Source organism: Engystomops pustulosus, chromosome 6 (genome assembly GCF_040894005.1).
Source record: "Engystomops pustulosus chromosome 6, aEngPut4.maternal, whole genome shotgun sequence".
Taxonomy (NCBI): Eukaryota; Metazoa; Chordata; class Amphibia; order Anura; family Leptodactylidae; genus Engystomops; species Engystomops pustulosus.
Genome location: NC_092416.1, coordinates 158,234,634 through 158,262,614, shown reverse-complemented (window position 1 = coordinate 158,262,614; position 27,981 = coordinate 158,234,634). Strand labels below are relative to the sequence as shown.

Below are 27,981 nucleotides of genomic sequence, written 5' to 3'. Positions count from 1 at the left end.
CATTACACTGCACACACCCAAACCTTGTGAAACCCTAGAACAAGTCAATTGCACTGAAAATGATTAAGATGAGCCATACCCAGCTCATCTACATATTTAAAGCATGTTGCTGGAGGGAGCAGGAGACTTAGAATATAAGACCGATAAACCAAAGCAAGAACCAGTCTTGTGATCGTCTCACCCTCTGACCAGAATCATGGGAGGAAGAGTGTCAGGTAAGTCTGTCAATCTTCATAATCCTAGATATCTACATAGTTCTCCTTGACCTTAGCCTACTAGAAATCTTCAAGGAGCTAAATGTTGGACTTCATTAAATAAACAAATATGATCAGTGACCAGTGAGCACCTTGGGAGACCAGGCCAATAGAAAAATGGACAACAGAGGTCACCTGCACATGAATAATATTTGATGAGAGTAGGTTTAAGTTGAGTATGCCATTAGTGGGTGTGTTTTCCAGGAACCGTAATAGCCAGTTGGAAGCATAAAAACGTCTATTAGATATCGATGGACAGTGTACCTGAAACGGCCATCAAGAATTTCCTTTGGCTGTCATTGTAACATTGAATAATAAGATTACAGATTACGCAGCGCTGTACAAAGCATGTCAAATTGGTCTCTGTCCCCATCGGGCTCACAATCTAAAAGTATGTGTTGGAGAACACCGGAGGAAACATACAAACTCCTTGCAGATGTTGACCTGAGTGGGACTTGAACCCAGGACCCCAGCGCTGCAAAGCAGAAGTGCTACCCACTCAGCCACCGAGCCGACCTATGAAGGGAAAATCTCAGGATAAAGCAGGGGTAAAGCAAGGGGGACATTTTGGCATGCTCCAGATGTTGGTTTGTCACGACCAGCACCAAAAAGCTAAAAATTTTCATTAAAATATACACTGGGACTTCAAAAAGTATAAATGTTTACACTGGTGGCGTGATATCTAATAGTACCCGAGAATCACATTAGTAATGAGAATAATACTGAATTCCTGTGAATCCTCTATATATATATATATATATATATACAGGCAGTCCCCGGGTTAAGTACAAGATAGGTTCTGTAGGTTTGTTCTTAAGTTGAATATGTATGTAAGTCAGAAGTGTTTCATAATTATAACCCCAGCCAAAAAGTTTTTTGGTCTCTGTGACAATTGGCTTTTATAAATGTTGGGTTGTCATAAGAACCAGGATTAATGGTAAAGCCTAATTATAGGCCCCTTGGATAACTGTTACAGCTGATTATTGTAGCTTAGGGCTAAAGTAGAGAAAATTACCAACATCCTTGGATTTAACAAATGTTGAATTGTCATCAGAACCAGGATTAACAATAAAGCTTTAGTGCAGACAACTTTGATAACTGTTACAGCTGTTTATTGTAGCCTAAGGATAACGTACTGAAAATTACCAACATCCAGAGGTCTGTTTGTAACTAGGGGTCGTCTGTAAGTCAGGTGTTCTTAAGTCGGGGACCACCTGTACTTATAATGTATATTACTACTATATAACTATATTATAACTACAGGCAGTCCACTACTTAAGAACACTCGACTTACATACGACCCCTAGTTACAAAAGGGGCCTCTGGATATTGGTAATTTATTGTACTTTAGTCCTAGGCTACAATAATCAGCTGTAACAAATGTGTCTGTAATGAAGCTTTAGTGTTAATCCTGGTTCTTATGACAACCCAACATTTTTAAAAATCCAATTGTCGCAGTGACCAAAAAAGTTCTGTCTGGGATTATAATGATAAAATATACAGTTCCGACTTACATACAAATTCAACTTAAGAACAAACCTACAGACCCTATCTTGTATGCAACCCGGGGACTGCCTGTATTCTGTGAGTAGACTTCCCAACCTAGCATTGATATGTGGTCTTCTTAGAGGGTTGCCTACTCACATAAAATGCACAGTATGAATAACATATGGTGACACTGGGGTTGTCCACTTTCAGCAAATAATTGATATTGTGTGAGTAATGAAAAGTTATACAATTTTCCAATTTATTTTCTGTACCAATTCCTCACAGTTTTCTAGATCTCTGCTTGCTGTCCTGATATAGAAAGCTTCTATGTTTACTTCCAGAGGATAGAAACTTATCCATGGTCATGTGATGTCACACAGGTGAACAGCTCGTTATCACCACAAGGAGTAATGAGAACTGTGTGCTATAACAAGACGTGCACCTGTGTGACATCACATGACCATGGTCAGATTTCTATCCACTGGAAGTAAACATTTCTATAGCAGAACAGCAAGGTGAGATAAAGAAAATCATATGGATTGATACAGAAAGTATAATTTTTCCTTACAAAAAACATATCAATTATTTGCTGAAAGTGGACAACCCCTATAAAATCTCTGACAGGATGGGGGCATGGTCTTCTCAAAGTGGTGGTCTTTTGGAGAGGTTTGACAATGGTTTGTTTCATGATTGACAAAGTCGCTTGTGTTCAAAGATTGTAATTTGGCTCCTCAAAGCAAACTTCAGAAATGGGCAAGACTCTGAAAAATCATACTCCATCCTCTAAAAGCTACCAAACAGGTCTAAAAATTGGTTTATGCAGCTTCAACAACTCTATATTATCATTTCAAGCTTGTAATATCCAGCCTGAAGTATTAAAGTATTAATAATACCAATAAAAACATGTCCAGGCAATAACAACATGGCGTGTTCTGTGGAGAAGAGACACGGTGCTACAAGAAATTCTGACATTCTCCGTCTTTTTAAATAAGATTTGACTGGAAAATATCTTGTGGCATCAGTTTACATTAAAGGCCACTTTACCTCATGATTTTTGTAATGTGTGTGTAAGTGTGAGGGGAAGGATATGAGGTAATTTACCAATATACATCTAGTAATAGTTCTGCTCCACTTTCTTGATATGTAAAGTGAAGCCTCCTGTCTTTTACCTCATCAGTCAGACATTGCTGACCATAAAATAAAATGGCTGCATAAAATGGCGGCAGATGGAGGGTCATGTGATCTCTGACTGACGACTGTTCATGGACAACTAGAGATCACATGACCCTCCATCTGCAGCCATTTTATGGTCAGGAATCTCTAACTGCTGAGGTAAAAGTCAGGAGGCTTCACTTTACAGAACTATTACTAGATGTATATTGGTAAATTACCGAATATCCTGTCCCCACACTTACACACACATTACAAAAACCATGAGGTAAAGTGGCCAACCCCTTTAAGAACCATCTTCATATTCTTTGATTATTACAAGTCTCATGGTAAGTGCGTTTTATTACTTTCGTGTCACTGTGCAGCATCTGTGGGAAAGCGCCCCTTCCCATTAGTGTCTGTGAACCAGTAACTATTTAACAAGTTTTGGTGCTCCCAAAGCCAAGACGGCAGAACGAAACTCAACGTCTCCCAAGTAATTGCAACATCCAAGAGTTCAGCTGGACCCTCGGGGCTCTTGGATGGTAATAGTTGCCACAGCTACCTCTTTCTATCCAACACGTTTTTGTGTCCAAAACTTTAAGCAAAGGCAAAGTTTAATCTCCTTGGTTACATAACCATTAATAATAGGGGTGTATACAGCAATGAGATTATAATCCTGATTCATAATACATTCCTGCTCCCCCTCGCTATAAATCCAGACTTGTCCTAGACACACCTAGAAGAAAACTTATTAGTAATATTCTGCTTCATAAGCAATCCATGACTGACGCTTTCCTTCATATTGTATGAATACATTAAAAATAGCATCATAATCTATACATTCTGGATATAGTCCCATCCAGGTCAATATCTGCAAAGAGTTTGTATGTTCTCTCCGTGTTTTCGTGGGTTTCCTCCTGTTTCCTCCCACACTCCAAAACATACTGGTAGGTTGATAAGATTGTGAGCCCCATAGGGATCTGACAAGCCCTGTGCAGCACTGCGTAATCTGTGTGCGCTATATAAATAATGGAATTATTATTATTTATTGTGTAAGAAGTTAATCTCAATGTTCTATAGACTGGAGTTTGGTCAACACTAGGCATCACTCACTGACCATAATCCTTAATTCTAATTCCTATTGTTTGCATTACATTTTGACCTTACATCAATGTTACTCCTGAAACCGGCCATTTTGGTCAACTTTGGTTCTTTGGGCCCACCAGATAAATTCATTTCAGGGGCCCATTCACCTTACCGTAGAAAATAGCCTCCAGTAACCTCCAAATTAGATTGTCTTCTTCTTTATGTCTGTGGTCCAGTATTAGGATAAAGCGTTGGCCCACCAGAGGGTGGGCTGCTTCTGATTTTAGTCAATTCTACAGGTCCTTACTCATCAAAAGTCCTAAATCCTGGCAAAATTGATTGATGTTTTTTAGGTCCTTGCTGGGCTGGCTATGAATGAGCTATTTCTTTTTATCCAGTGGGTAGGGTATAACTTAATAAAATGGCATAACCCCTTTGAATATTACATACTTTTGGTAAATTTTAATAATATTTACTGTTATATAAATTATTGGATAAGAAATCATCATAATCATTATTTACAGATTCCCCATATCTGTAATTATATATCAGTCACACTTTGGGTTTATTTGTTTTGGTATCACTGTGTTATTTCATTTGCATTGTTCACGTGCATACGGATGTGTTTGGCTTTAGTATATTGATCAACATGTAATTATTTTGTCCCTGAGACATTAGTATACAGTTCTGTTACTACATGCTGGAGGGCATAATACATTGGTGACAGTAGCAACTAATCAACTACCCAAAGGCTATGTTTCTGCTCACTATAATTGAACCCCAATTTGATTATGATGCTGTCCCCCACTTAAGTGGATCAGTGGATGTAATTGGGCAATGCCCAAAGTCAAAGCCAACAAAACCAACAAAGATGCCCTCAAATGTAAGAGTGCGTAAGGCAAGTTGCCAAAGTGTCCTTATAGCAGACACACATTTATACACTCATGCACACACATTTATACTCACCGACCACTTTATTAGGTACACCATGCTAGTAACGGGTTGGACCCCCTTTTGCCTTCAGAACTGCCTCAATTCTTCGTGGCATAGATTCAACAAGGTGCTGGAAGGTCCTCAGAGATTTTGGTCCATATTGACATGATGGCATCACACAGTTGCCGCAGATTTGTCGGCTGCACATCCATGATGCGAATCTCCCGTTCCACCACATCCCAAAGATGCTCTATTGGATTGGGATCTGGTGACTGTGGACTCCATTTGAGTCCAGTGAACTCATTGTCATGTTCAAGAAACCAGCCTGAGATGATTCCAGCTTTATGACATGGCTCATTATCTTGCTGAAAGTAGCCATCAGATGTTGGGTACATTGTGGTCATAAAGGGATGGACATGGTCAGCAACAATACTCTGGTAGGCTGTGGCATTGCAACGATGCTCAATTGGTACCAAGGGGCCCAAAGAGTGCCAAGAAAATATTCCCCACACCATGACACCACCACCACCAGCCTGAACCGTTGATACAAGGCAGGATGGATCCATGCTTTCATGTTGTTGACGCCAAATTCTGACCCTACCATCCAAATGTCGCAGAAGAAATCAAGACTCATCAGACCAGGCAACGTTTTTCCAATCTTCTACTGTCCAATTTCGATGAGCTTGTGCAAATTGTAGCCTCAGTTTCCTGTTCTTAGCTGAAAGGAGTGGCACCCGGTGTGGTCATCTGCTGCTGTAGCCCATCTGCCTCAAAGTTCGACGTACTGTGCATTCAGAGATGCTCTTCTGCCTACCTTGGTTGTAACGGGTGGCGATTTGAGTCACTGTTGCCTTTCTATCAGCTCGAACCAGTCTGCCCATTCTCCTCTGACCTCTGGCATCAACATGGCATTTCCGCCCACAGAACTGCCGCTCACTGGATGTTTTTTCTTTTTTGGACCATTCTCTGTAAACCCTAGAGATGGTTGTGCGTGAAAATCCCAGTAGATCAGCAGTTTCTGAAATACTCAGACCAGCCCTTCTGGCACCAACAACCATGCCACGTTCAAATGCACTCAAATCACCTTTCTTCCCCATACTGATGCTCAGTTTGAACTGCAGGAGATTGTCTTGACAATGTCTACATGCCTAAATGCACTGAGTTGCCGCCATGTGATTGGCTGATTAGAAATTAAGTGTTAACGAGCAGTTGGACAGGTGTACCTAATAAAGTGGCCGGTGAGTGTATACACTCCATGGACATTGCTTATCTGTGCTGCCAATCCATGAATATGTGCAAAGTTATTTATTTTTATATATATATATTATGATGTACAATGAGCAGCGTAATATGTATATGATGCACATCCTCTATTCTTCAGTGTCTCAGTATGGATGCCAAGGCCCCCTGACTCTGCGGGACTCTGCGATGGCTGCTTCCCCTGATCCCACATTATGTCACTAGGCTACCTGAAAGTCAGACATAAATGTAGAGAGAGCCCCCTTATTTAAGGTAGCACTAAGACACAGTTTTCCTTATCCCATTCTTAAAAATATATTTAAACATATTATTTACCATAACCCCATACTGAACATGCTTGGCCTTTAATACTCCGTACGCTTGAAAAGGGGGCAAAGTTTTCTCCCTGGACTCTGATGTAAACATACACTGTAACCCAGATCATGATTTAGACCTTAAAAGTTCTGACCACAGCATTTAACGGGTTTGACACCCGCAATCGGAGCCCACTCAGACCGCGGGTGTTACCCGGGGATGTCAGTGGTAGATTACCGCTGACACCCCGCGACCCCCGAGGCTGGTGCTGAGCGCTAATTGCGGGCGCCAGCACAGTACATGTACGCCGCAGAGCGCTAGGGGGTTGAATGTACTCAGGATAACAAAATAACATATGTTATTAAACGTTATTAACAAGAATACAGCATTTCACAACCTAAATTCCAATCCTTTATTTTTCTTCCTGTTTTTTCAGAGACATCTTTTGGCTCGTTGCAATTTTTGCGCCTTTTTGAAGACATTTTAAAATGTCCACCACATATTTGTTTTTCATCAGTAAAGACTAGAGATGAGCGAGTATACTCGTCCGAGCTTGATGCTCGTTCGAGTATTAAGGTACTCGAGACGGCTCGTTGCTCGGACGAGTATTTCCCCTGCTCGAGATCGAGCATTTAATTAAAAAAACACAGTGAAGAACAATGAAGAATAGAATAAAAACAGTGAACACAGTGAACACAGGATCATTTAAGTGAAAAACACAGTGAAGAACACAGTGAAGAATAGATTACAGATGTTCGGCACATCTGCTTACTTGTCGGAAGATACGCGCGGAACGGTGCGAACAAAATAGTATGTGAAGAACAATATATATGTGTGAAGAACACGGTGAGCAGCACAGAGACATGGGGCAGCGGCAGCACGGAGACATCGAGGGGCACGGGGAGACATCGAGGGGCACGGAGACATCGAGGGGCACGGAGACATCGAGGGGCACGGGGAGACATCGAGGGGCACGGGGAGACATCGAGGGGCACGGAGACATCGAGGGGCACGGAGACATCGAGGGGCACGGAGACATCGAGGGGCACGGAGACATCGAGGGGCACGGAGACATCGAGGGGCACGGAGACATCGAGGGGCACGGAGACATCGAGGGGCACGGGGAGACATCGAGGGGCACGGAGACATCGAGGGGCACGGAGACATCGAGGGGCACGGAGACATCGAGGGGCACGGAGACATCGAGGGGCACGGAGACATCGAGGGGCACGGAGACATCGAGGGGCACGGAGACATCGGGGAGACTTCAGTGGAAGAAGAGCAGCGGATCCCGGGACAGCGTATCTCCCGACAAGTAAGCAGATGTGCAGAACATCTGCAATCTATTCTTCACTGTGTTTTTCACTTAAATGATCCTGTGGTCACTGTTTTTATTCTATTCTTCACTGTTCTTCACATCTGATAACTTGTCGGGAGATAATATACGCGCGGAACAGTGAAGAATAGATTGCAGATGTTTGCATACATCTGCTAACTTATCAGAAGACATTCTTTTTCAATTAATTAGCACATTTTATTCCCGAACCATGGTCCCTTTGAAAAATGCTCGAGTCTCCCATTGACTTCAATGGGGCTCGTTATTCGAGACGAGCACTCGAGCATCTGGAAAAGTTCGTCTCGAATAACGAGCACTCGAGCATTTTAGTGCTCGCTCATCTCTAGTAAAGACACATTTATCTTTCATTCCAGATGTGCTAAATGTTGAAAATGACATTTATCATTTCAGATTGTCTTAAATTTGCGTCATTTTTTTTTTTTTTTGAGAAACCATACTTAAGGAAATCACTTTTTGGTGAAGTTGGCCCAAATTTAGAAGAGACATGACAACAACAACATTATCGCTCTTGTAATTACTGTAATTGGTGAACATTTCTATCTGTGACAGATGGGAAGCATAATGCAGCTACTCCCATGATTGCATAACGTAGTTATTTATTCACAGATGTCAGAACCTTTAAAAATTTATGGAGGTGCTGAAAAGCTTTGGGCAATTATGAGCACAGAACAGAAAAATGTTGATGAACACAACAACATTAACCCCTACGGGACTCAGCCTCTTTTGGCCTTAAGGACGCGGCCCCATTTTTCCAAATCTGCCCTGTGTCACTATAAGTGGTTATAGCTCTGGAACGCTATAAGATATCCAGGGGATTTTGAGATTGTTTTCTCGTGACACATTGTACTTCAAATTAGTTTAAAAATTTGGATGATATCTTTTGTGTTTAGTTATGAAAAAAATTAGCAAAAATTTGGAAAAATTCTTTATTTTCAAAGTTCTAAATTCTCTACTTTTGATGCAGATAGTCATAGCTCCCAAATAAATTCATAACTTGCATTTCCTAAATGTCTGCTTTATGTTGGCATGGTATTTTAAGATTCCACATATTTTACTAGAATGTTATGAGGCTCAGAATTTGGGTGCCACTTTTCAAAGTTTTGGGAAAATCACCAAAACTAATATTTAGATGGACCTGCTCAACTTTTAATTGACTGTTAGAGGCCTAAATAATAGCTAGAATTGTGAATGACCCCATTATGTAAACTACACCCCTCAACGTACTAAAAAACACTTTTAAGACGTTTTTTTAACCCTTTAGGTGTTTTATAGCGGTTGAAACAAAATGGAGGTGTGATCTACAAATGCTAATATTTTTCACAATACACTCATTTTGGGTGGAAAATTAAACATTTACAATGGATTAAATGAAAAAAGGCTCCACAAAGTTTGATACCCAATTTCTCCCGAGTACACGGATACCCCAAATGTGGTGGTAACCTGCTGTATGGGCGCACGGCCGGGCATAGAAGGGAAGGAGGCGCCATCCAGAGCAGATTTTCTATGTCACATTGTACAGGCTATCATTTTTTTGTTTTTTTATTGTGGACCTATAGGGGCTTATTTCTTTTGCCACATGAGATGCACTTTTCTGGTACATAATTTTGGGGCATCTATAGCTAATTGGTGAGATTTTATTAACTCTTTGTTGGTGGAGGAAATGAAAATCCTAAATTTTTAGGAACATTTATTTGTGTTTTATTTCCTCATACATCTGTTCCAGATCTTAATGCACCTGTACACAAGAGCCATTTTAGGACCTTTGAAAGTACTCGAAAGGCGTTTAAACTGCAGTTTGAAAGCAGATAAGCAGCTTCTCAAGAAGCTGATCCGATTACCATATGTAGGAAGTGATTCCAAATGTGTAGGGGCTATGATATTCGTACAGCCCAGGGCCCATGGCTGTCCTAATCCGCCCCGTATGCCTTTAACCCTATTGCTCTGCTCCCTCACCTCATGTCTCCATCTATCTTTCTTTATAGACTGAGAGCCCTTAAGGACAAGGTCCTCCTTCCAGCTTTTCTAGTACAATGTAGTTTTCTATCTTTTGTACATTTATTTGTTCTTGTCCTAATGCAATGTATGAGAATGCCTTAATGAATGTAAAGCACCATGGAATTTCAGATTTCTATATATTATGAAAATATTAATAATAGTAATAATAATGAGAATCAATGAAAGGATTCTGTACAGAATTCATTGTATTGATTCATGGAAAGCTATATCTTGGAAGCATTCTCTACACATTAAACCAAGTGCCTTCAAGTTCAGAATAACGTATACCCATAGTAAGAAACATGTAAAACTTTTCCTCAAAACAATACTATGTATGTATGATGCATGTATTAAAGGGGTACAGTATTCTCGTCTGGGCATTAACATTCAGTTTCATTGATCTGCCATATATAAACATTTCTTCAATTAGATGTTATTAAAAAAAATGTTCCTTTGTGAAGATAATTTCTCATAAATGTAGTCATTTTGTCCCTTAGAAACGAGATGGCTTCCTCGGATACGGCCACCTCTGCTGGAGGGATTGCACAAATAAACAAAAAGTTATTGTATATGAAATGTCCGGGAGTTACTACATGTCACACAGCCGTCCTGTGATAATGATTGCTGAATCCTGGTGGTCCGGCAGGAGCCTATAGTGCAAGTCTGGCCACCGCTGCCAGAGTGTGACGTGGTCGTATCCGAGGAAGCCATCTTGCTTCTAAGGGACAACATGACTACATTTATAGGAAATTATCTTCACACAAGAACTTTTTTTTTAATAACATCCAATTGAAGAAATGTTTATATATGGCAGATTAATGAAACTGAATGTGAATGCCGAGACGAGAATACCCCTTTAAGTATTATGTATGTATGTATATACTATGCATTGTATAATGTTGAGGTATATGAATCATGTGGTTCAATGGGAGGTCAATGTAGTTCAATAGGACATAGTGAGTACATTTGCCAGTATCTCATCTATGATTATATTTGCTTATAATATAGGATCCAAAGATCTATTGACATGTAAAATACACAGTGTTCTTTTCAAAATGCTTTAAATTGAGTCAAGTAATATACCAAAGAGGTTGCATGTACCTCACTTCCTCAAATGTACCCGCACAACCATTGTGGTTTTATATTGTGAAAGCTTGCTCTGGGAGTATACTGGAGCCCCACAATACAAGCACGGGGTAGTAGTAGGTTGTCACAGTACCTGATCTAATAAGATTTTTAGGAAAATTGTTTACTCCTCCATGAGGTCTATCTGCATGTTGTCTAAACAATGTCCTGTAAATCTGTTTGTCCTCAGCTCTCCAGCTCGAAAGCACACATCTCCAGCAAAGCACAAATGCAGCAGCACATAAAACCAGCAGCTTTATGAGCAAAAATCTCATTGTGAGGAGGGGACAACCATTCACCATCGATCTGACCTTCAACAGGCCTGTGCAGGCATCAGATAATCTCAAGTTAAGCATCACTACAGGTAAGAATACAACGTTAAAGGACTTGTCCCAGTTGGGTGGGGGCTGAAAAAATAAACGTGTATGTTTAGAGAGGCACTGAAGCTTCACTCCGACTACTTCGGGCAGCCAGGCATGCCCCCACGTCCCCTGTACCAGCAGAAGTACTTGTAGCGGAGCTTCCGTGCCCCTATAAACATACAGCAGCACGGCTCAGACAGACCTCGGTATTGGATGCTTGGAGTACCGGCCAGGGTCTAAGCATTTGGTTTTGACATACAGATGTGTGCCATTGCTTGGCTCTTCACAATAAAGAACAAAATGGTCTTTGGTATAAAGAACATTTTGTAGGGCTACACACTGATGTCAATGACATGGGTCTAGAATAGATAGTATATATGGGTGTAACAGCTTACATTAATGACATGGGTCTAGCTAGTTAAGGTGATGACATGGGTCTATGTAATATGGTAGCATAAAGGGTCTAGGTCATCATGGTCTTTGGTATATAAAGAATATAATGACAGAGAGCCATGTTTAGACACTTAAAATAATGATTGAGAGTCAGTTCACGGAGGGTAAAAACCTGAGACTTCATTTAGAAGACATAGGTCTAAGCTAATGGCTTGGTTACCAGATTGACTGGCATTGGTTTGAACCTACACATGGCTCATCATTTCATTTCATGTATCTTATTTGTTCTCAAAACTTTCTTCTAGGATCAATAAATATCGATTTGCCCATTCAGATTCCAAGTCCGAGTGATGCAGTGCCTTGGAGTGCCAGCTGTACCCTGAAAAGTAACACCCTGACTGTCTCCATCAACACTCCAGTCAATGCCGTCATTGGATGTTATGCTATGACACTGAGCTTCGCCAGTGGATGGACTGGGGCTTCAAGCAGTTTGGGAAATGTGTATGTCCTATTTAACCCCTGGGCTAAAGGTATGGTGTTTTATCTGCAATGATTTTTATTAATTGAGTGCGATGGTGTTATCTGGAGGAAGATATTGTACGGCTGTGTGCTATCAACAGTATTGAGAGGAGAATACTGCTCTCTAAGCAATTAAAGGGAACCTACAACGCCGATTCTACCTATAAAGGTAGAAGGGGTGGTAGGCGGATGGATGGATGGATATGCAAATTTTTTTATGCGGCTACTGGGGCGTGGAGTAGCCGAACATTAGGATACTAGTCGCGGCTACTCCACGCCACAGTAGCCGCGTTACTCAGCCTACCAGGAAATCTTTGGCGCGCAGCTCATGGTAGCTGCGCGCCCTCGTCAGAGTCCCCCGGCTACTGCGCATGTGCAGTAGTTCCGGCCCCAGAGCCGCGGCCGCGCAGCCGAAGGCCTGCGTTCTGCGCATGCGCAGAACGCAGGGGACCCGGACGAGGGCGGAGGCGGAGTAACGCGGCTACTGGGGCGTGGAGTAGCCGCGACTAGTAGCCTCATGTCCGGCTACTCTACGCCCCAGTAGCCGCATAAAAAAATTTGCATATAGATGTAATAAAGTTTTGTGAAAGACGCCCGGGACGTGAGGATTAGCCCAAAAAAGGGCTATCCTCACGTCCCATCCATCCACCTACCACCCCTTCTACCTTTATAGGTAGAATCGGGGTGGTAAGTGCCCTTTAATAAGCAGGATGTATGTGGAGAGTAGAGAAGAAACCTAGGAGAACCAGGTAGGAAGGTGGATTACTGCGGATAGAGGGGGTAGAATGGGGTCCAGAAGAGGAAGGCCAATCCTACTTCTGAACACCCGGGCAAAATTGAGAAGAACCTGGGTGTACTAGTAAATCATAGATTAATTAACAGCATGCAAGATCTTGTCATGTATCAGAAGTGGTCTGGACTCTGGGGATAGGAATGTAATATTACCACTGTACATTGGTCCGGCCTCACCTGGAATATGCTGTCCAATTCTGGGCACCAGTCCATAAAAAGGAGGCCCTGGAGATGGAGAGGGTTCAACAAAGAGCCACAAACATGATAAGGGATATGGAGGGTCTCAGTTATGAGGAAAGATTCAAAGAATTAGACTTATTTAGCCCCAAAAAGAGGCGACTTAGGGGAACATGATTTTTTTATATAAATATATGAATGGTCCATACAAAAAATATGATTGTTTCAGGTTAAATCAAATCATAAGATGAGGGGGCACTGTCTCTGTCTGGAGAAAATAAGTTCTGATCACCAGAAGAGACAAGGCTCTATTACAGTAAAAACTGTGAATCTGTGGAATAGCCTTGCTCAGGAACTGGACACAGCAGGGTCAGCAGAGAGCTTCAAGAAGGGTCAAAATGCCTTAACATTGATGGTTATGTTATATTATGGAATTGTTTTCCATTTCTTGGTTGAACTCAATTATATTAACTAAGTAACTATGTAAATGAGAAGAATAGAGTAGGACCTAACTAGAAGTGCCTCCAAAATCAAAGGTCCCACCCTACCATGAGCTAACTTGGCACCCCATAGCAGTGTCTCTGGTTCATTAGACCATTCCTAGCTCCATGTGGTCCCTCAGCAGTGTTAGTGTCGGGGGTTGCCTAAGGTTAGTGAGCCAGCCGGGCTCCATACACTATAAAATAGTCATTCAGTTTAGCCAAGCCTGACATACAGTGTACTGTGAGATACAGAATGTGCCAGGTGCTGTGAACACGTGTCAACTTCTTACCTGGTAGCATAAAAAGCAGGTACTGCCAATAGTTAATTCATAGGTGGAGAACCAAGCGACGCCATTAATACATAATTGTATTGTTTTACAATAAAAACTCTGCTGAGAAATGTGACTCATCATTGTATCAGCAGGTTCTACCTGCCCTTCTATTAAGGGGTCAAAAACATGTGTCCATGTAAAGTCCTACTCCCAGAACACTGCAGCATAGCAATTTACGACTTGATGAGACTATTTACATTGCAAAGATGAGAATATAATATTTCATGGTGGGTGTTCATTTTACTACATAATTAGATCTATGGGCAGTTACACACATACTGGTAGTTTGGTATTGGATCTTTAACTGCCTGTATATCTGATATCATAAAACACAGAAGCACGTTGCTCTTAGGAAGTTAAGATTTTCATCTTTACAATGGCACCAGAACCATAGTTCAAGCTGCTAGGGGTCAGCCGAGTCAGGGGGGACTGAAGTGACACTTTCCGTCCATCCATTAAAAATGACACATCTAAGGCAAAAAAATGACTTATTATTTCCATATGACTTTTGGTAATTTTTTTTATAGAAAGGAAAGTTTTAACACAAAAGAGGGAATGAAAAAAGGTAAATTTTATACCCTACCTGAGAGTGATTGTATTTTAGTGGTGTAAAAGCAGGGCCCCTTGAAACGATGGAATTCACTACCGCAAGATGTAGCAATGACAGAAACAACGGCATTGATTAAAAGAAGGGCTAGGTGTCTTTCTAGTGAGTGATGGTTGGTCATGACAGACTTCCTTGTTATAATCTATGGGACTTCTGGTTGGAGAAATTTGATCCATGAATTATTCGGATTACCTGATTTTTCCAATAACATGGGATAATTGGTATCTGATTTTCCCTACATGTGGATAAACACTGTGGGGCACATTTACTTACCCGGTCTTGTCACGATCCCCGCGGTGCGTTGTCCAACGAGGATGAAGTCCGGTGTGATTCACTAAGATCGTGCGTCCAATTTCCTGCATGTGTCGCTTCCCGCTGAGGTCCGCCGGAGTTCACCTTCTTCTTCCCGTGTATGTGAGTGCATGTCTTGCGACAAATCCCTCCCTTAGTCCGAATCAGTGGGGTTGTCAAATGGCCAAGATGCCCCACTCCCAACACCGCCCCCCCCCCCCCCCAATTTGTGTTGCATGAAAATCCGAACGCGTGCGCCAAAAACCCCTGTTAAATGTGGCCAAATCAGAAATAGTCGGGAAACCCACTGAAATGTGGTCCGCGGACCCTTAATAAATGTGCCCCTGTAGGTAGGACTTTATGGACTTGAGTCTTTTTCAACCCTCATGCGTTATCTGTGCCATTAATTTCTAATTTTTATTTTCTACTTTTCTGTATACCTGTGCAGGTGATGCTGTGTACATGGAAAATGAAGCCGAGAAAAATGAATATGTTATGAATGAAAACGGGGTCATCTTCTTTGGCAGCTCACCCACTCCGAAGGCAAGGCCTTGGGACTTTGCTCAGGTAAAGGCTTGAAGAGATTTTTATTACGTAGGGTGATTTTTGAGGGCAGCGGGGTGAGGGAACAGATGAAGCTCCCAAAGAAGGCAAAGACACAGGTACATGTACATGCAGGGACATAGACATGAAAAGTGGCCAACCCCTTCAATAAATCGGCAACTGGGTGTTACCGTTAACCTTGTCAAAGTCAGATACTGGCAGCAATAATGATGCGTTGTGAAAATTCATACACCCCCTACTGGTCAAACAGATGAAACTAATGGCTAACACGGATTCAACTCATTCGAGGGTTTCAGTGTCTCTCTGTATGTGTAGTGTGTGTGTGTGTTTTTATAGCTTTTCTTTTAGCTGTGTTTTATTTTTTTTTTATTTGCAGTTTGAAGAAGATATTTTAAATATCATTCTGAAAATACTGGACTGTAGCACTGACTACAAAAGGGATCCTAAGAAAGACGTGAGTCAGAGGCTTGACCCTGTTCATGTGGGAAGAGTCCTGAGTGCCATGGTAAGGCGTCCTTAATGTTTTTTAACTCTATGATAGCCTCTATCAGCTAATTGTATAGTGCTACATACTGAACTATCTGTACAGTGAGAGCTTATGTTAGCTATTTATTATTTATACTCAATATGTGGATCAGTATGCAGGGCTCTCCTTTATAAATCCTTCATATTTGCAAATTTCAGAAATCTGTCAAATCCATTATGCCGCCCATCTGCTAGATACATAGCGAGAAGCTGAGCTTTGCGATATTTAGGTTTATAAGATATGTAGCAGGTGTTTTGAGTTAAAAACGGATCAAATCCTGTCAGGGATCCTTTTTGGGAGGCAGTGAGAGCCCTGTGTAACCCATTCCACACACAGTGATTGACTGCCGGTAGTCACATACAGAAATATAAAGATCTGTCAATCATTGTGTGTGGGAGGAGTAATCAGGGCTCTCACTGTCAATCACTGTGTGTGGGAGGAGTAATCAGGGCTCTCACTGTCAATCACTGTGTGTGGCCGGAGTAATCACGACTCTCACTGCCAATCACTGTGTGTGGGTGGGGTAAGCAGGTCTCTTCCTGTCAGTCCCTGTGCATGAGAGGGGTAATCAGGACTTTTCCTGTCAATCACTGTGTGTGGGTAGAGTAATCAGGACTCTCATTGTCAATCACTGTGTGTGGGTGGAGTAATCACGACGCTCACTGTCAATCACTGTGTGTGGGCGGAGTAATCAGGACTCTCACTGTCAATCACTGTGTGTGGGCGGAGTAATAAGGACTCTCACTGTCAATCACTGTGTGTAGGTGGAGTAATCAGGACTCTTGCTGTCAATCACTGTGTGTGGGTGGGGTAAGCAGGTCTCTCCCTGTCAGCCCCTGTGCATGAGAGGGGTAATCAGGACTTTTCCTGTCAATCACTGTGTGTGGGAGAGTTAATCAGGACTCTCTTTGTCAATCACTGTGTGTGGGTGGAGTAATCACGATGCTCACTGTCAATCACTGTGTGTAGGTGGAGTAATCAGGACTCTCACTGTCAATCACTGTGTTTGGGGACGGAGTAATCAGGACTCTCACTGTCAGCCACTGTGCATGAGAGGGGTAATCGGGACTTTTCCTGTCAATCACTGTGTGTGGAAAGAGTAATCAGGACTCTCACTTAAACTCTCATAAAAGCAATTATCTGTTATCTGTTTCTGGCTTTGGAACAACCTTTTAAATGTTTGTAGTTAATCTTACCACAGTGGCTGACTGAAAAACTTACAAAGCTCATTCTAAAGCCATATGAATCACTTTGTGATTGCCTCTAATGTGGAGATACTTTTTGTCTTTCTATCCCCTTACAAGAGGCACAGGGATAAGACCTGGTGCTAACTTTTTGCTTCCCTACAAGCATGAAATATCTTTACATTCTTACTGAAAACCCCTGTGTATATCATTGTTTTTAGATTAATGTCCAAAATGACAATGGAGTGCTGGTAGGTAACTGGAGTGGAGACTATGCAGGAGGAGAGAGACCTACAAAATGGAATGGGAGCTCCGACATCCTCCGTCGGTGGATGAAAAATGGACCAGTCCAATTTGGACAATGTTGGGTGTTTGCCGGGGTCCTCTGTACAGGTCTGTGGAAAACAGTGCAACATATTTTAACATAAGAAATTAACAATTGTATGTATAAACCCTTCAATGGCCCAAGTCTGTTTTCTCTTTTGTCCATCATGTTATCTCCCATCCACACCACTGGGACCACAGTCAATTAAAATACTATTCTATTCCCCCCAAATGTATGGTTCTCTGTGTATGTGACAGAGAATTTAACAAGTTTTGTACTTCTCTTGATGCAGCGCTGAGATGTCTTGGTATACCTGCACGGGTCATCACAAATTTTGCCTCAGCTCATGACACAGATGAGAATCTCATTGTTGATCGCTATTTTGATGAAGAAGGAAAAGAATCTTCAGAAACATCTGACAGTATATGGTAACTACAAATAAGGGGAATATGGGTAAAAAACTCCGCACTTTAGACCCACTAGTTATTACCTTTTATCAGGGCTGTGGAGTCGGTAAGCCAAACCTCAGACTGATTGCTCATTTTCCCTCAACTTCGACTCCAGCTCCACCAAAATGATCATTCACTTTGACGTCACAGCCCTGGTAACTTTAGCAGTGCTGAGATAAATGCAGGCATTCATTCCCAGTGGCTTATTCCTCTAAACTCTGTAGCAGAGGACCTATGTCACTGAGCATGTACATAAAGTGCAGCAACATTCATCTCAACTAAAAGCCTAGTAGAGGAAGCACAACCCAGGCCGACAGGCCACATGGCCGCTCCACTCTGTGTCCTAACTCCTGACACTAGTTGTATGCACCGGGTTAAGGACACTGAGAATAATGGCCCCAGGAGCAGCTGAAAACCTGAAAATGATAATTACTTACTGTACTTTACTGTACTGCTCTCAGGTCCTCTCCTGCTCCTGGCACAGGGTCCTGATACCAGGCCATATAACAGTGCAGGACACAGGGAAGCACATGGAGGAGAGAAGAAGCTGCAGTGTGGTGCACGGAGCAGAATAAAAGCCGGGAAAGGAGAATATTTATATTTTTTGTCTTCTATAGGGGTCTCCAGTTTTATTAGTTTTATGCTCTGGGTTCTCCAATATTATTATCTGATATGGGTTCTCCAGTATTATTATCTGATATGGGGTCTCCAGTATTATTATCTGATATGGGGTCTCCAGTATTATTGTCTGCCCCTGGGGTCTCCAGTATTAGCATTTGTCTGTTCAGGGGTTCTCCAGTATTGTTAGTTTGCTATGTAGTCATCTATATGGGACTGCTCTGGGGTTCTCCAGTATTAGTAGTTTTATGCTCTGGGGTCTCCAGTATTGTTAGTCTTCTATTGGTTCTCCAGTATTATCATTATCTGCTCTGGGGTCTCCACTATTATTGTCTGCTCTGACTGCAGTATTTGGTTTCAGGGGTGGTATTTATTGCTGTACGGTGGGATTTATACTTTCTGGGTTGGCATTCGGTGCTGTACTGTGGTTGTGGGTACATCTAGGATGCTGGTTACTAATTAGGTCCCTTAAAGTTGAGAAGTATGGCAACATGGCCTTTGGACCAATCAATGTTGTTCACCCTTGGCCTAAATTCTTAGATCAGGAACAGAGCACACATTTAAAGGAAATTTTATAATTTTTATAATTTGTTATAGTTATTGTTTGTGGAGTCTGAGTCAGTCCATTTTATCAAAACTTGACTCCACCAAAATTGTCACCGACTCCACGACTCCATCTCCACAGCCCTACCTTTTATGATTGTGACAACCGTTTAAAGTCAAGTAGTTGTGAATACCCATAGAAACTGGGAAGTTGTCTATGACTCCCATTTCCTGAAGCCTCAGAATTAAAAAAAAAACGTGAATTCCACTAGTATGTGAAAATTATAGGGCAAAGGTATATGGGTTCTTATTGGCAATTGTATATGATTACTATATGGTTGTATTATGTGAAGTTTATATGGCAGAATTATATCCTGCTGTGGGGGAATTTATGTTGAATAATAAAATGGTTAGATGGCATGAGGGTTGCTAAGCTTGCGATGGTCATAATCCTTTTAACTTAGCCAATAAAAGGTATCAACATCTGAGGACTCTGTATAATAATTAAAGGGAACCTGTCATCAGGAGCCATTTTTCTGGCTCCTCCATGCCCCCATAGAGTATAGTGTACACATTACCAAATAATTTATCTAGTTTTTCAGGAAAAAAAGGTTAATTTAGATGAAAGGTTACTTTTTTATATGCAAATCTGTATCCCTACTCCCATGGGAGGGGCCAGTGAGGAGAGGGGTAGACATGTATAACGTCCTGTGGGGGGAAGAGATATGGAGGACACGGGAGTTTTTTTTTTTTGTTTAAAACAGACAGAGAGTTTTCCCAAGGGTGGGACCACTCCTCACTGACAACTACTAGGGGACTGGGGACCCTCTCTGCCTACAGAAAGGTAAACTTTGGCCCAACTTCGTAAAAATACACTTTTACTATAAAAACACTTTGGTAATGTGTACACTATTCTCTATGGGGACATGGGGAAGGCAAGAAGAGGGCTCCTGATAACTTAAAGTGTTTTGTATCTATAGGAACTTTCATGTATGGGTTGAAGCTTGGTTTGCAAGGAATGACATTGGTTCTGCTTACGACGGATGGCAAGTTTTGGACTCCACTCCACAGGAAGCAAGTGAAGGTAATGTAAGAATATTATTATGGATATTCTTAGAAGTTTCAGAATGATTTATCAAATAAATGACAAACCACGAAGTCATGTTTTAATGATAAATTATTTATATAAAATGAAAGTTACATCATAAACAATATGAATTATCCAACAGTCACCCCTTTAGCCTACCAACTACCCTACTTCTACTATATAGTTGGTATCACAGCTTTTGACCCTAATAGATACATTTAAAGTAGCATCTCTAGTTATGGGTTTAGGAAGCCTACATTGTATACAGTTTGAAGCAGAATGTGTTTAGAAAGTTTTTTGGGTAGAAAGTCACTGGGTGGTGGTTTTTCTGGCAACCTCCTGGTCTTATCCTCCTTTGTCCTGGCTTTGGTCCTTCTGCCTTCCCTGGCCTCCTTCTGTCCACCTTCTTCCTGTCTCTCTCTCCCTTCATAGAACTTGAAAACCCTGTCCATATATATGACCACAGAACTACATCGGTGCTTCGTGTTTGGTTTGTATCAACCTCAAAACAGATGACTGCTTCTTCGAGAGTCTCGCTTTCTCAAACGGAGATTTCTTTGACTACTGAAGTTATTGGCTAGTGTTTTGCAGAACAACAATCTATCTTTATGAAGAAGACTGAGGCTGAAATATTACAATACAAACCAAATATATTACACCAGGGTAAAAACACAACAAAAGCAATTATGGGGAATCTTACAATATAATAATATATCTGTCGTTAATAGTTTAAATTCTCCTGACCTTTAAGTTACTTAAAAGGGGAATAATATTATGACCACACCTACTAATTACCATTTTGGAAGACATCTTGGTTGGTAAAATTGCCTTGGTCTCAGTTGCTCAGTTTTCTCAAAGGCCTCCTAATTTTATCAACTGATATTGAAATCTTCTGCCTTTTCTTCACCAGGATTATATCGTCTTGGACCCTGCTCTGTGAAGGCCATTAAAGAGGGAGACCTGGACCTTAACTATGATGCCCCTTTTGTATTTGCTGAAGTGAATGGAGACGTCACGGACTGGTTGATGAATGCTGATAATTCCACAAAGAAAATTAGCTCAAATACACGCACAGTAGGAAAACTAACCAGCACCAAGGCAATAAATTCAGATGCCCGTGTAGATGTAACTAAAGATTATAAATATGATGAAGGTAAGGACTTTACATAATAAAGATTAGATTTTTACAGTATAAAAATTAAGTATGAAAAAGGAGTTCCCTGAAAATAATTTTCTCCGATTCCCAAAAATCTGTGATCCAAAGTGTAGCTAAGCGACAAATTAATCTGTAGTGCCTAAGTAGGGGACATAAAATATTGCACAGATGACATTGAAATTTATTGGGGGAGATTTATCAGAAGTGTCTGAGGGAAAACTTTTCTGGTTACCGGTGAAAACCAATCAGAGCTCAGCTTTCATTTTATAAACAGCTGTGAGGAAATGAAAGCTAAGCCCTTATTGGTCTCAGACACTTCTGATATATCACCCCCATTGTGTGTAAAATGCATAGACATATTAGGGGAGATTTAACAGAAGTGTCTAAGAGCAAAACTGCTCTAGTTGCCCCTGGGAACCACTCAAAGCTCAGCTGGACATGTGACAACTGTGGGTGCGCTCTGCTGGACGTGTGACCTCTATGGGGGCACTCTGCTGGACATTTTATTGATGAGGAGAGACTACTGGACATTTTATTGTTGAGCAGACTTGTACTCAAGTAAATAGGTTTTCCCAGTTTTTGGTGGTAGAATTAGGTCCCTCGGCTTATACTCGGGTCGACTTATACTCAAGTATATACGGTATATTGATAAACTACCTAATATCCTGCCCCCCACACGAACACACACATTACAAAAACATGAGGTTCAGTGGTCATCCCCTTTAATGTCTCATTAAAAAAATATAATCTAAAATTTTGTGCATTTTTAGGCAGCGCCAAAGAAAGAGAAATATTTAATAAAGCGCGAGGGAAACTGGCTGGCACTGGATTTGGTGCCAGAAGAAGTACTGTTGCATTTTCGGCTGAAAACACAGCACCAGCACCAAAACCTGATTTTAAAGGCAGTTTTAAGTATAACAGTGACATAGAAGTTGGTCGTGATGTCACATTCAGCCTGAATCTAAAAAATACAATCGCTAGTGACATGAGTCTACAGGTGAACTTCACTGCCTCTGCCATTGTATATACTGGTACCGTGGTCAAAGACATCCTCAGCAACTCTCAGTCTGTCAAACTGGGACCTAATGAAGGTAAGTTCCTTGGTTTTTGATATATTGGTTACATAAAATGAGTAAATGAAAGAAAAAAAAACAGAATTTTTATTTTAAGAATTTTACGTTAAAAATGACTTTTAAAGGGATTTACCATGTTTCAATAAATATCCTCTATTAGACATGTCTCTGCCTGTATACATACCTGCGTCTTTGCCCTGTAGTCTTACCTGTTCTCAGTATACTGCCCTCTGCATACACACACAGTTGCTGGCTCTCACACTGCTCTAGATCGTCCTCATGGCACACTCTGTGTTTCTTTTCTCACAGTCCATCTATACTGACAGAGACAGGGAGAATGGGGGGAGGGGGCAGCAGGATGAGTCATAACTCTTCTGCAACAGCTCCGCCTATTCAGCAGAGCTCAGATATGTAAAAAAAAAAGCCATGGAGGGTCTGCAAATGGTACAAACTTAAATGGAGGATTGCTTACTCATAAGTCAGTAAAGGCACATGGGTAAATTATGTAAAAGAGTGGGTAAAGCTCTTTTAAGGGTTGCCTTCTATAGACAATCTCTATCTGATCAAATGGTTTAAATTGTCAGATAATTAGGGTAGTCTTGATTTGACTTTCTGTACTGATGGCTCAACTTTACAAGTGTATAAGATATAGCATTTCTCTTCTATCCGCAAAACGAGGTTCTTTCTTTTCGAAAATGATCCACGTCTGACACTGCATTATGTATTTTCCAATTCAGAGAACAGCATCCCATACACTATACCATTTGCTGAATATGATAAGGCAATAACTGCAGACAACATGATCAAAGTGGTGGCAGTGTGTATAGATGAGAAAGGAGGTAAACTGCTGGTGGACAACGTGATCACACTGAAGAATCCGCCCATAATGATGAAGGTAAATAGAATAGATCCCGCCTCTAGGAGCAAGAAAGCCAATAAGTCGTTGTATTGCATATTTTGGTTTAATGCTTTCTTTGTTGCTTTCTACACCATTGACTGGCTGATTACACGGGACACAAACTTACCAAATTACATTTCAATAATCAGTCACTTTTTACAGCTTTGTAAAGACAAAAATGATCCTTTCTCTACACACATATGTACATATAAACATTACATACACATGATATACATATATGTACATACTATACTAAATATTCACACTACACATATATACAAACATATTTACACACAATACACACATATACACATACATTACACACATATACACATACATTACACACATATACACGTACATTACACACATATACACATACATTACACACATATACACATACATTACACACATATACACGTACAATTACACCCACCCATTAAGGTAACAAGCTATAACAGCAATAAAACGGAGTAAAATTGTAAAGTAAAGGGTTTAAAATTATCTTTATTGTGTTGTACATCACTAGGGGACTGAAATTTGAGAATTTTCTTTCATGGGCACACCCATTTAATGGGAACCTGTTGTTTAAATTTGCCCATCCAAAACAAATACTTCATAAAAAACTATGATTAAAAGCATTGTTCATATCCTTAAATGGTTCCTCTCCATGGCTTCAAAGTTAAAAAAAAATCAATTTGTAAACGTATATGAAACTCATCTGAGATGAGTCCAATGTTAAAAATGGAGTTCTGCATATGCAGTGTCCACGGCATTGCCCTGCCTCCCTAGTCCTGATTGACAGGTCTCACTGCTACCAATAGTTAGGGACCATCTGCCAATATTCAGTTACATTCATATACAGCTCTGTAGGAATTACTGTTTCATATGTTTTACACAGCGCCTTGCTGGAACATTGAGATAGAGCTCTGTTACATCATTCAGCACTTCATGTCATGTGACCAAGATTATGTCAACTAACATTTGCAACATGTACTCCATGTATGTCCTAAATCACAGCATGCCTCAATGGAGGCATGGGGAGAACTTGAAGTCCATGGAGCAATGCTGTGATTTCATATGATCAGATACATACATGGGGTAGGCGTTTCAAATGTGAGGGGGTAAAGGACATTAGATGGAATCACGCTGGTCACATGACGTGAAGTTATGAATGGTGAGGGGGCATATAACATGGAGAGGAGTAGATGGGAGGGGCTGGCCATGCAGGACACACCCACTCAGGTTAGGAAACATAGTTGATTTTATGGGGATCTGAGGGAAGCAATTTTTAGTTAAATGGGTGTCTTTTAGTTAATAGGGCTCTATTCCCTTCAACGTGGCACTTGGGGAGTGCATTAGCAGTGGGATACATGCCTGAATACCCCAGTACACTTGTTTTATGAATTGTTTATCTACTAATTCCTTTGTACTTCTTTTTTGAGTAATAGTATAAGTTTCCAATGACATATGCATATAGTCTGTAGGAAACAGGAACAATTACTGATTTTTGGTTTTTAAAAAGTGTCTTGTCAATTCAATAATATACAGTTTTAATGTTTGTCTTATGTTTTCCAGATATTGGACCAAGCCCAACTCAATAAAAAACTAAGTGTAGAGATCACACTCACCAATCCTACTCCCGATGAGGCCCGTGACTGTGTTCTGACCGTTGAGGGGAGCGGGCTGGTAAAGGAGCAGATCACAATTCAGTAAGTATGAAATACAAAATCACATGCAAAAGCTTATGCTTTTGAAATTATTACATTACACACAGAGATCATCAACTTCAGTCCAGTATCTTCTAGATGCAAACAAGGCCGAATCCAAAAATTTTACCAGATTTGACTGCCTTTAGCCCAATTTTTTGACTGTGTGGTACAACCACTTGCACCCTTTCTAATCACAAGAGCAGAGATCACATTCTCTTAACTGAATCGAGGGGCTTAGGGCAGCCAAGAAGTTCCATTTGGAATAAATGGATCGGAAGTTTGCATGGTTGATGAGATATTACTTTCCGGTGTAGATACCAAACTCCCGCAAATCAACAGATTAATCTTTTAAGCTTTTAGTAGTAGAAAACAAAAGTGATGATTTTCTTTAAAATAGATGATTGATTGAATCTCATTTTTGACAGCTTTTGAACAGATACCTCATACATATCTCTTCTCCCACAGAGTGCCACAGATGAAAAAGAACCAAAAATATGTCAAAAAGGTCGAAATTTTACCATACAGATCCGGTCCAAGATATCTGGTGGTAGACTTCTCATCTGATAAAATCACAGATGTTAAGGGGTCTCTACCAATTAATGTTACTTCTAAATAGACAAGTCACAATTCAACGTTATATGTTCAACTGAATTATTTTTAGATTTTTTGTATTTGTTCATGGTTGTAGATGTGTTTTGTTAGGCCTTTTTACTGTAATTATTGTGTGCCGTCTTTGAGAAATATAGTAATATGGGGGAGCTTAAAAGCCGAATTATGTAGGGAAAATATTTCCAGGTATGTAAGGAGACCAGCTTTAGCCTTCTCTCCTTAGCTATCTGCAGTGTACAAACTTCAGAACTGCTTTCATATAAACTGCTCACCGCAGGGAAAAGAGGAGGTGACAGACAGGACAAAGAAGTATTTTACTCTAATAAAGTTTAGAACAAAGTTTACTAAGATAATAAAGTAAGGTTTTGAAAGTTTAGATGCGCTTCAACAATTTAAAGTACACATAAAAAAAAAATGAAGGCCTCAGCAATGTTTCGGAACCTATTGTATGGAATACTGGGTTTATGGTTAAAATTAAACAATTTGGACATCCGTACTATGGAACACTTGACAGCTCTAATGAATAATAAGCTGGAACATTTTGACCTAATCTGCACCCCTTGTGATGACTACTGGAGTAGTAATGATTGTTAACACATATTTGGGCACATCTACTAACAACAGTGCAGTCTGTATTATGTGCAGTTTGCCCGTGTAGTGTGCAGGGTGCGCCAGATTTAGGAATTGTGGTGCACGTTCTTTATGAATCTGGCACCCCCTGCGCGGCTCCGCCAGAGTGCACCAACTTTTCTTTGGTGCACTTTTAACATGGGACGTGCAACACATTTCTGTTGGACTTTGCATGATAAATCTGGCGCCCGGTCCGACTGAGCACCGGAACGCCGCTTAATTTGTGTTGTATGAAGCCTAGTGCAGCGGTGCAACAAAAGGGTCGCACGCAGACACTTCTTAAATACCTGTGTAAGTCGTTTGCACTAAAAACAATGTGCATAGTTCGACAGAAAAGTAGCACACAGCCCTTAGTAAATGTGCCCCAATGGGGGTCATTTACTAAGGGCCCGATTCATGTTTTCCCAACGTGTTACCTGAATATTTCCGATTTGCGCCGATTTCACCTGAATTGCCCCGGGATTTTGGCGCACGCGATCGGATTGTGGCGCATCGGCGCTGGCATGCACGTGACGGAAATCAGGGGTCGTGGCAAAACGAAAACCCGACGCATTTAAAAAAAGAAAAGTGTCGCAGAGCTTGCACTTACCTTCACTAGGAATAGGTCGGTGAACTTGAGTGCGTTCCGATGCTCTTCAGCGCAGCAGCGCCACCTGGTGGACGTCGGAGGAACTACCTTAATGAATCCCGGCCGGACCCGAATCCACCGCAGAGAACGCGCCGCTGGATCACGAATGAACCGGGTAAGTAAATCTGCCCCAATGTGTCCTAATTATACCTGAAATTTGGGAGTGTGATTTGCTAGTAGTACCTGTCCCACCACCCTTTCCTTTCCTCTTATCCTTCTCCTCTGTTGATATTTTGTCTAGTTAGGGATTTTTATTTTCCCTTTGTTTATATTTAGGAACATGGTTTCCAGAATAGCTGGAAAGATATTAATAGAGTAACACTTTTACGTTCCTTGACTGCGATTCAAGGCTGTTCTTGTTATTGTTTTTTTGAATTCTTATGTATAACGTTACAGTGGTTTGTGTACTGATAAAATTGAAAACAATTAAGACAAATTAAAAAATGAAACAATTTGTAATAAAATGTAAGAAAAAAATTCTTTGTAATTTTTTTTACATAGATATTCTACAGATTTCCCAATAAAGATGCACATGAATCCTCGTCTATGTGACCAGCTCTCTCTGTTTTAGGCACTTCATACGCTTTGCCCCGGAAAGGTGTTACAAAGGAGCTTACAAGGTGGCAACATTATGATCTACTAATAGCTAAATGGTCTAAACATGTCCCCGATGTATCATCCAGTATCAGACACTGTGATAAATGTGATGGAATATTAGATTTTATATGGTTCAAGTAAAATAAATTGCATCTTTTGCTATTTTACATCATTGTCAAGAACAGCGATGAACCTAAGTTCTCTTCTGCCTGACGAAAACAATAAAAATATGCCACCTACAAACCATCTAACAGTCTCACCCCCCTCCCCCCCCATTCTAACATTGGATGTAATAAGATACTTTTAAACGGCAGGTCGCAGTCTGCACCAGTGATGTTCGCCATCTTTCTGCAGGTTGTAATGCCTGAGGTGAAGGGCTCTACTCACTTCATGAAATACAATAATTAAACACTAATTAAAGGGAACCTGTCACCAGGGACTTCATTTTCACTAAAGACAAGTTACAGAAGCTCATTACAGCTGCAT

General features: G+C 40.9%; 1 protein-coding gene across 1 annotated transcript; it reads left to right on the top strand.

Moving 5' to 3' along the window:
• Positions 1 to 59: 59 nt before the first annotated feature.
• LOC140064810 (protein-glutamine gamma-glutamyltransferase E-like) lies at positions 60 to 27,440 on the top strand. Its single transcript, XM_072112053.1, has 13 exons — positions 60 to 215; positions 11,135 to 11,308; positions 12,005 to 12,229; positions 15,348 to 15,466; positions 15,840 to 15,968; positions 17,395 to 17,566; positions 17,791 to 17,926; positions 20,089 to 20,192; positions 21,106 to 21,348; positions 22,122 to 22,442; positions 23,162 to 23,319; positions 24,898 to 25,031; positions 25,497 to 27,440. The coding sequence occupies exons 1-13, from the start codon at positions 197 to 199 to the stop codon at positions 25,645 to 25,647; spliced, it is 2,085 nt and encodes a 694-aa protein (XP_071968154.1). The 5' UTR covers positions 60 to 196; the 3' UTR covers positions 25,648 to 27,440.
• The last annotated feature ends 541 nt before the right edge of the window (positions 27,441 to 27,981 follow it).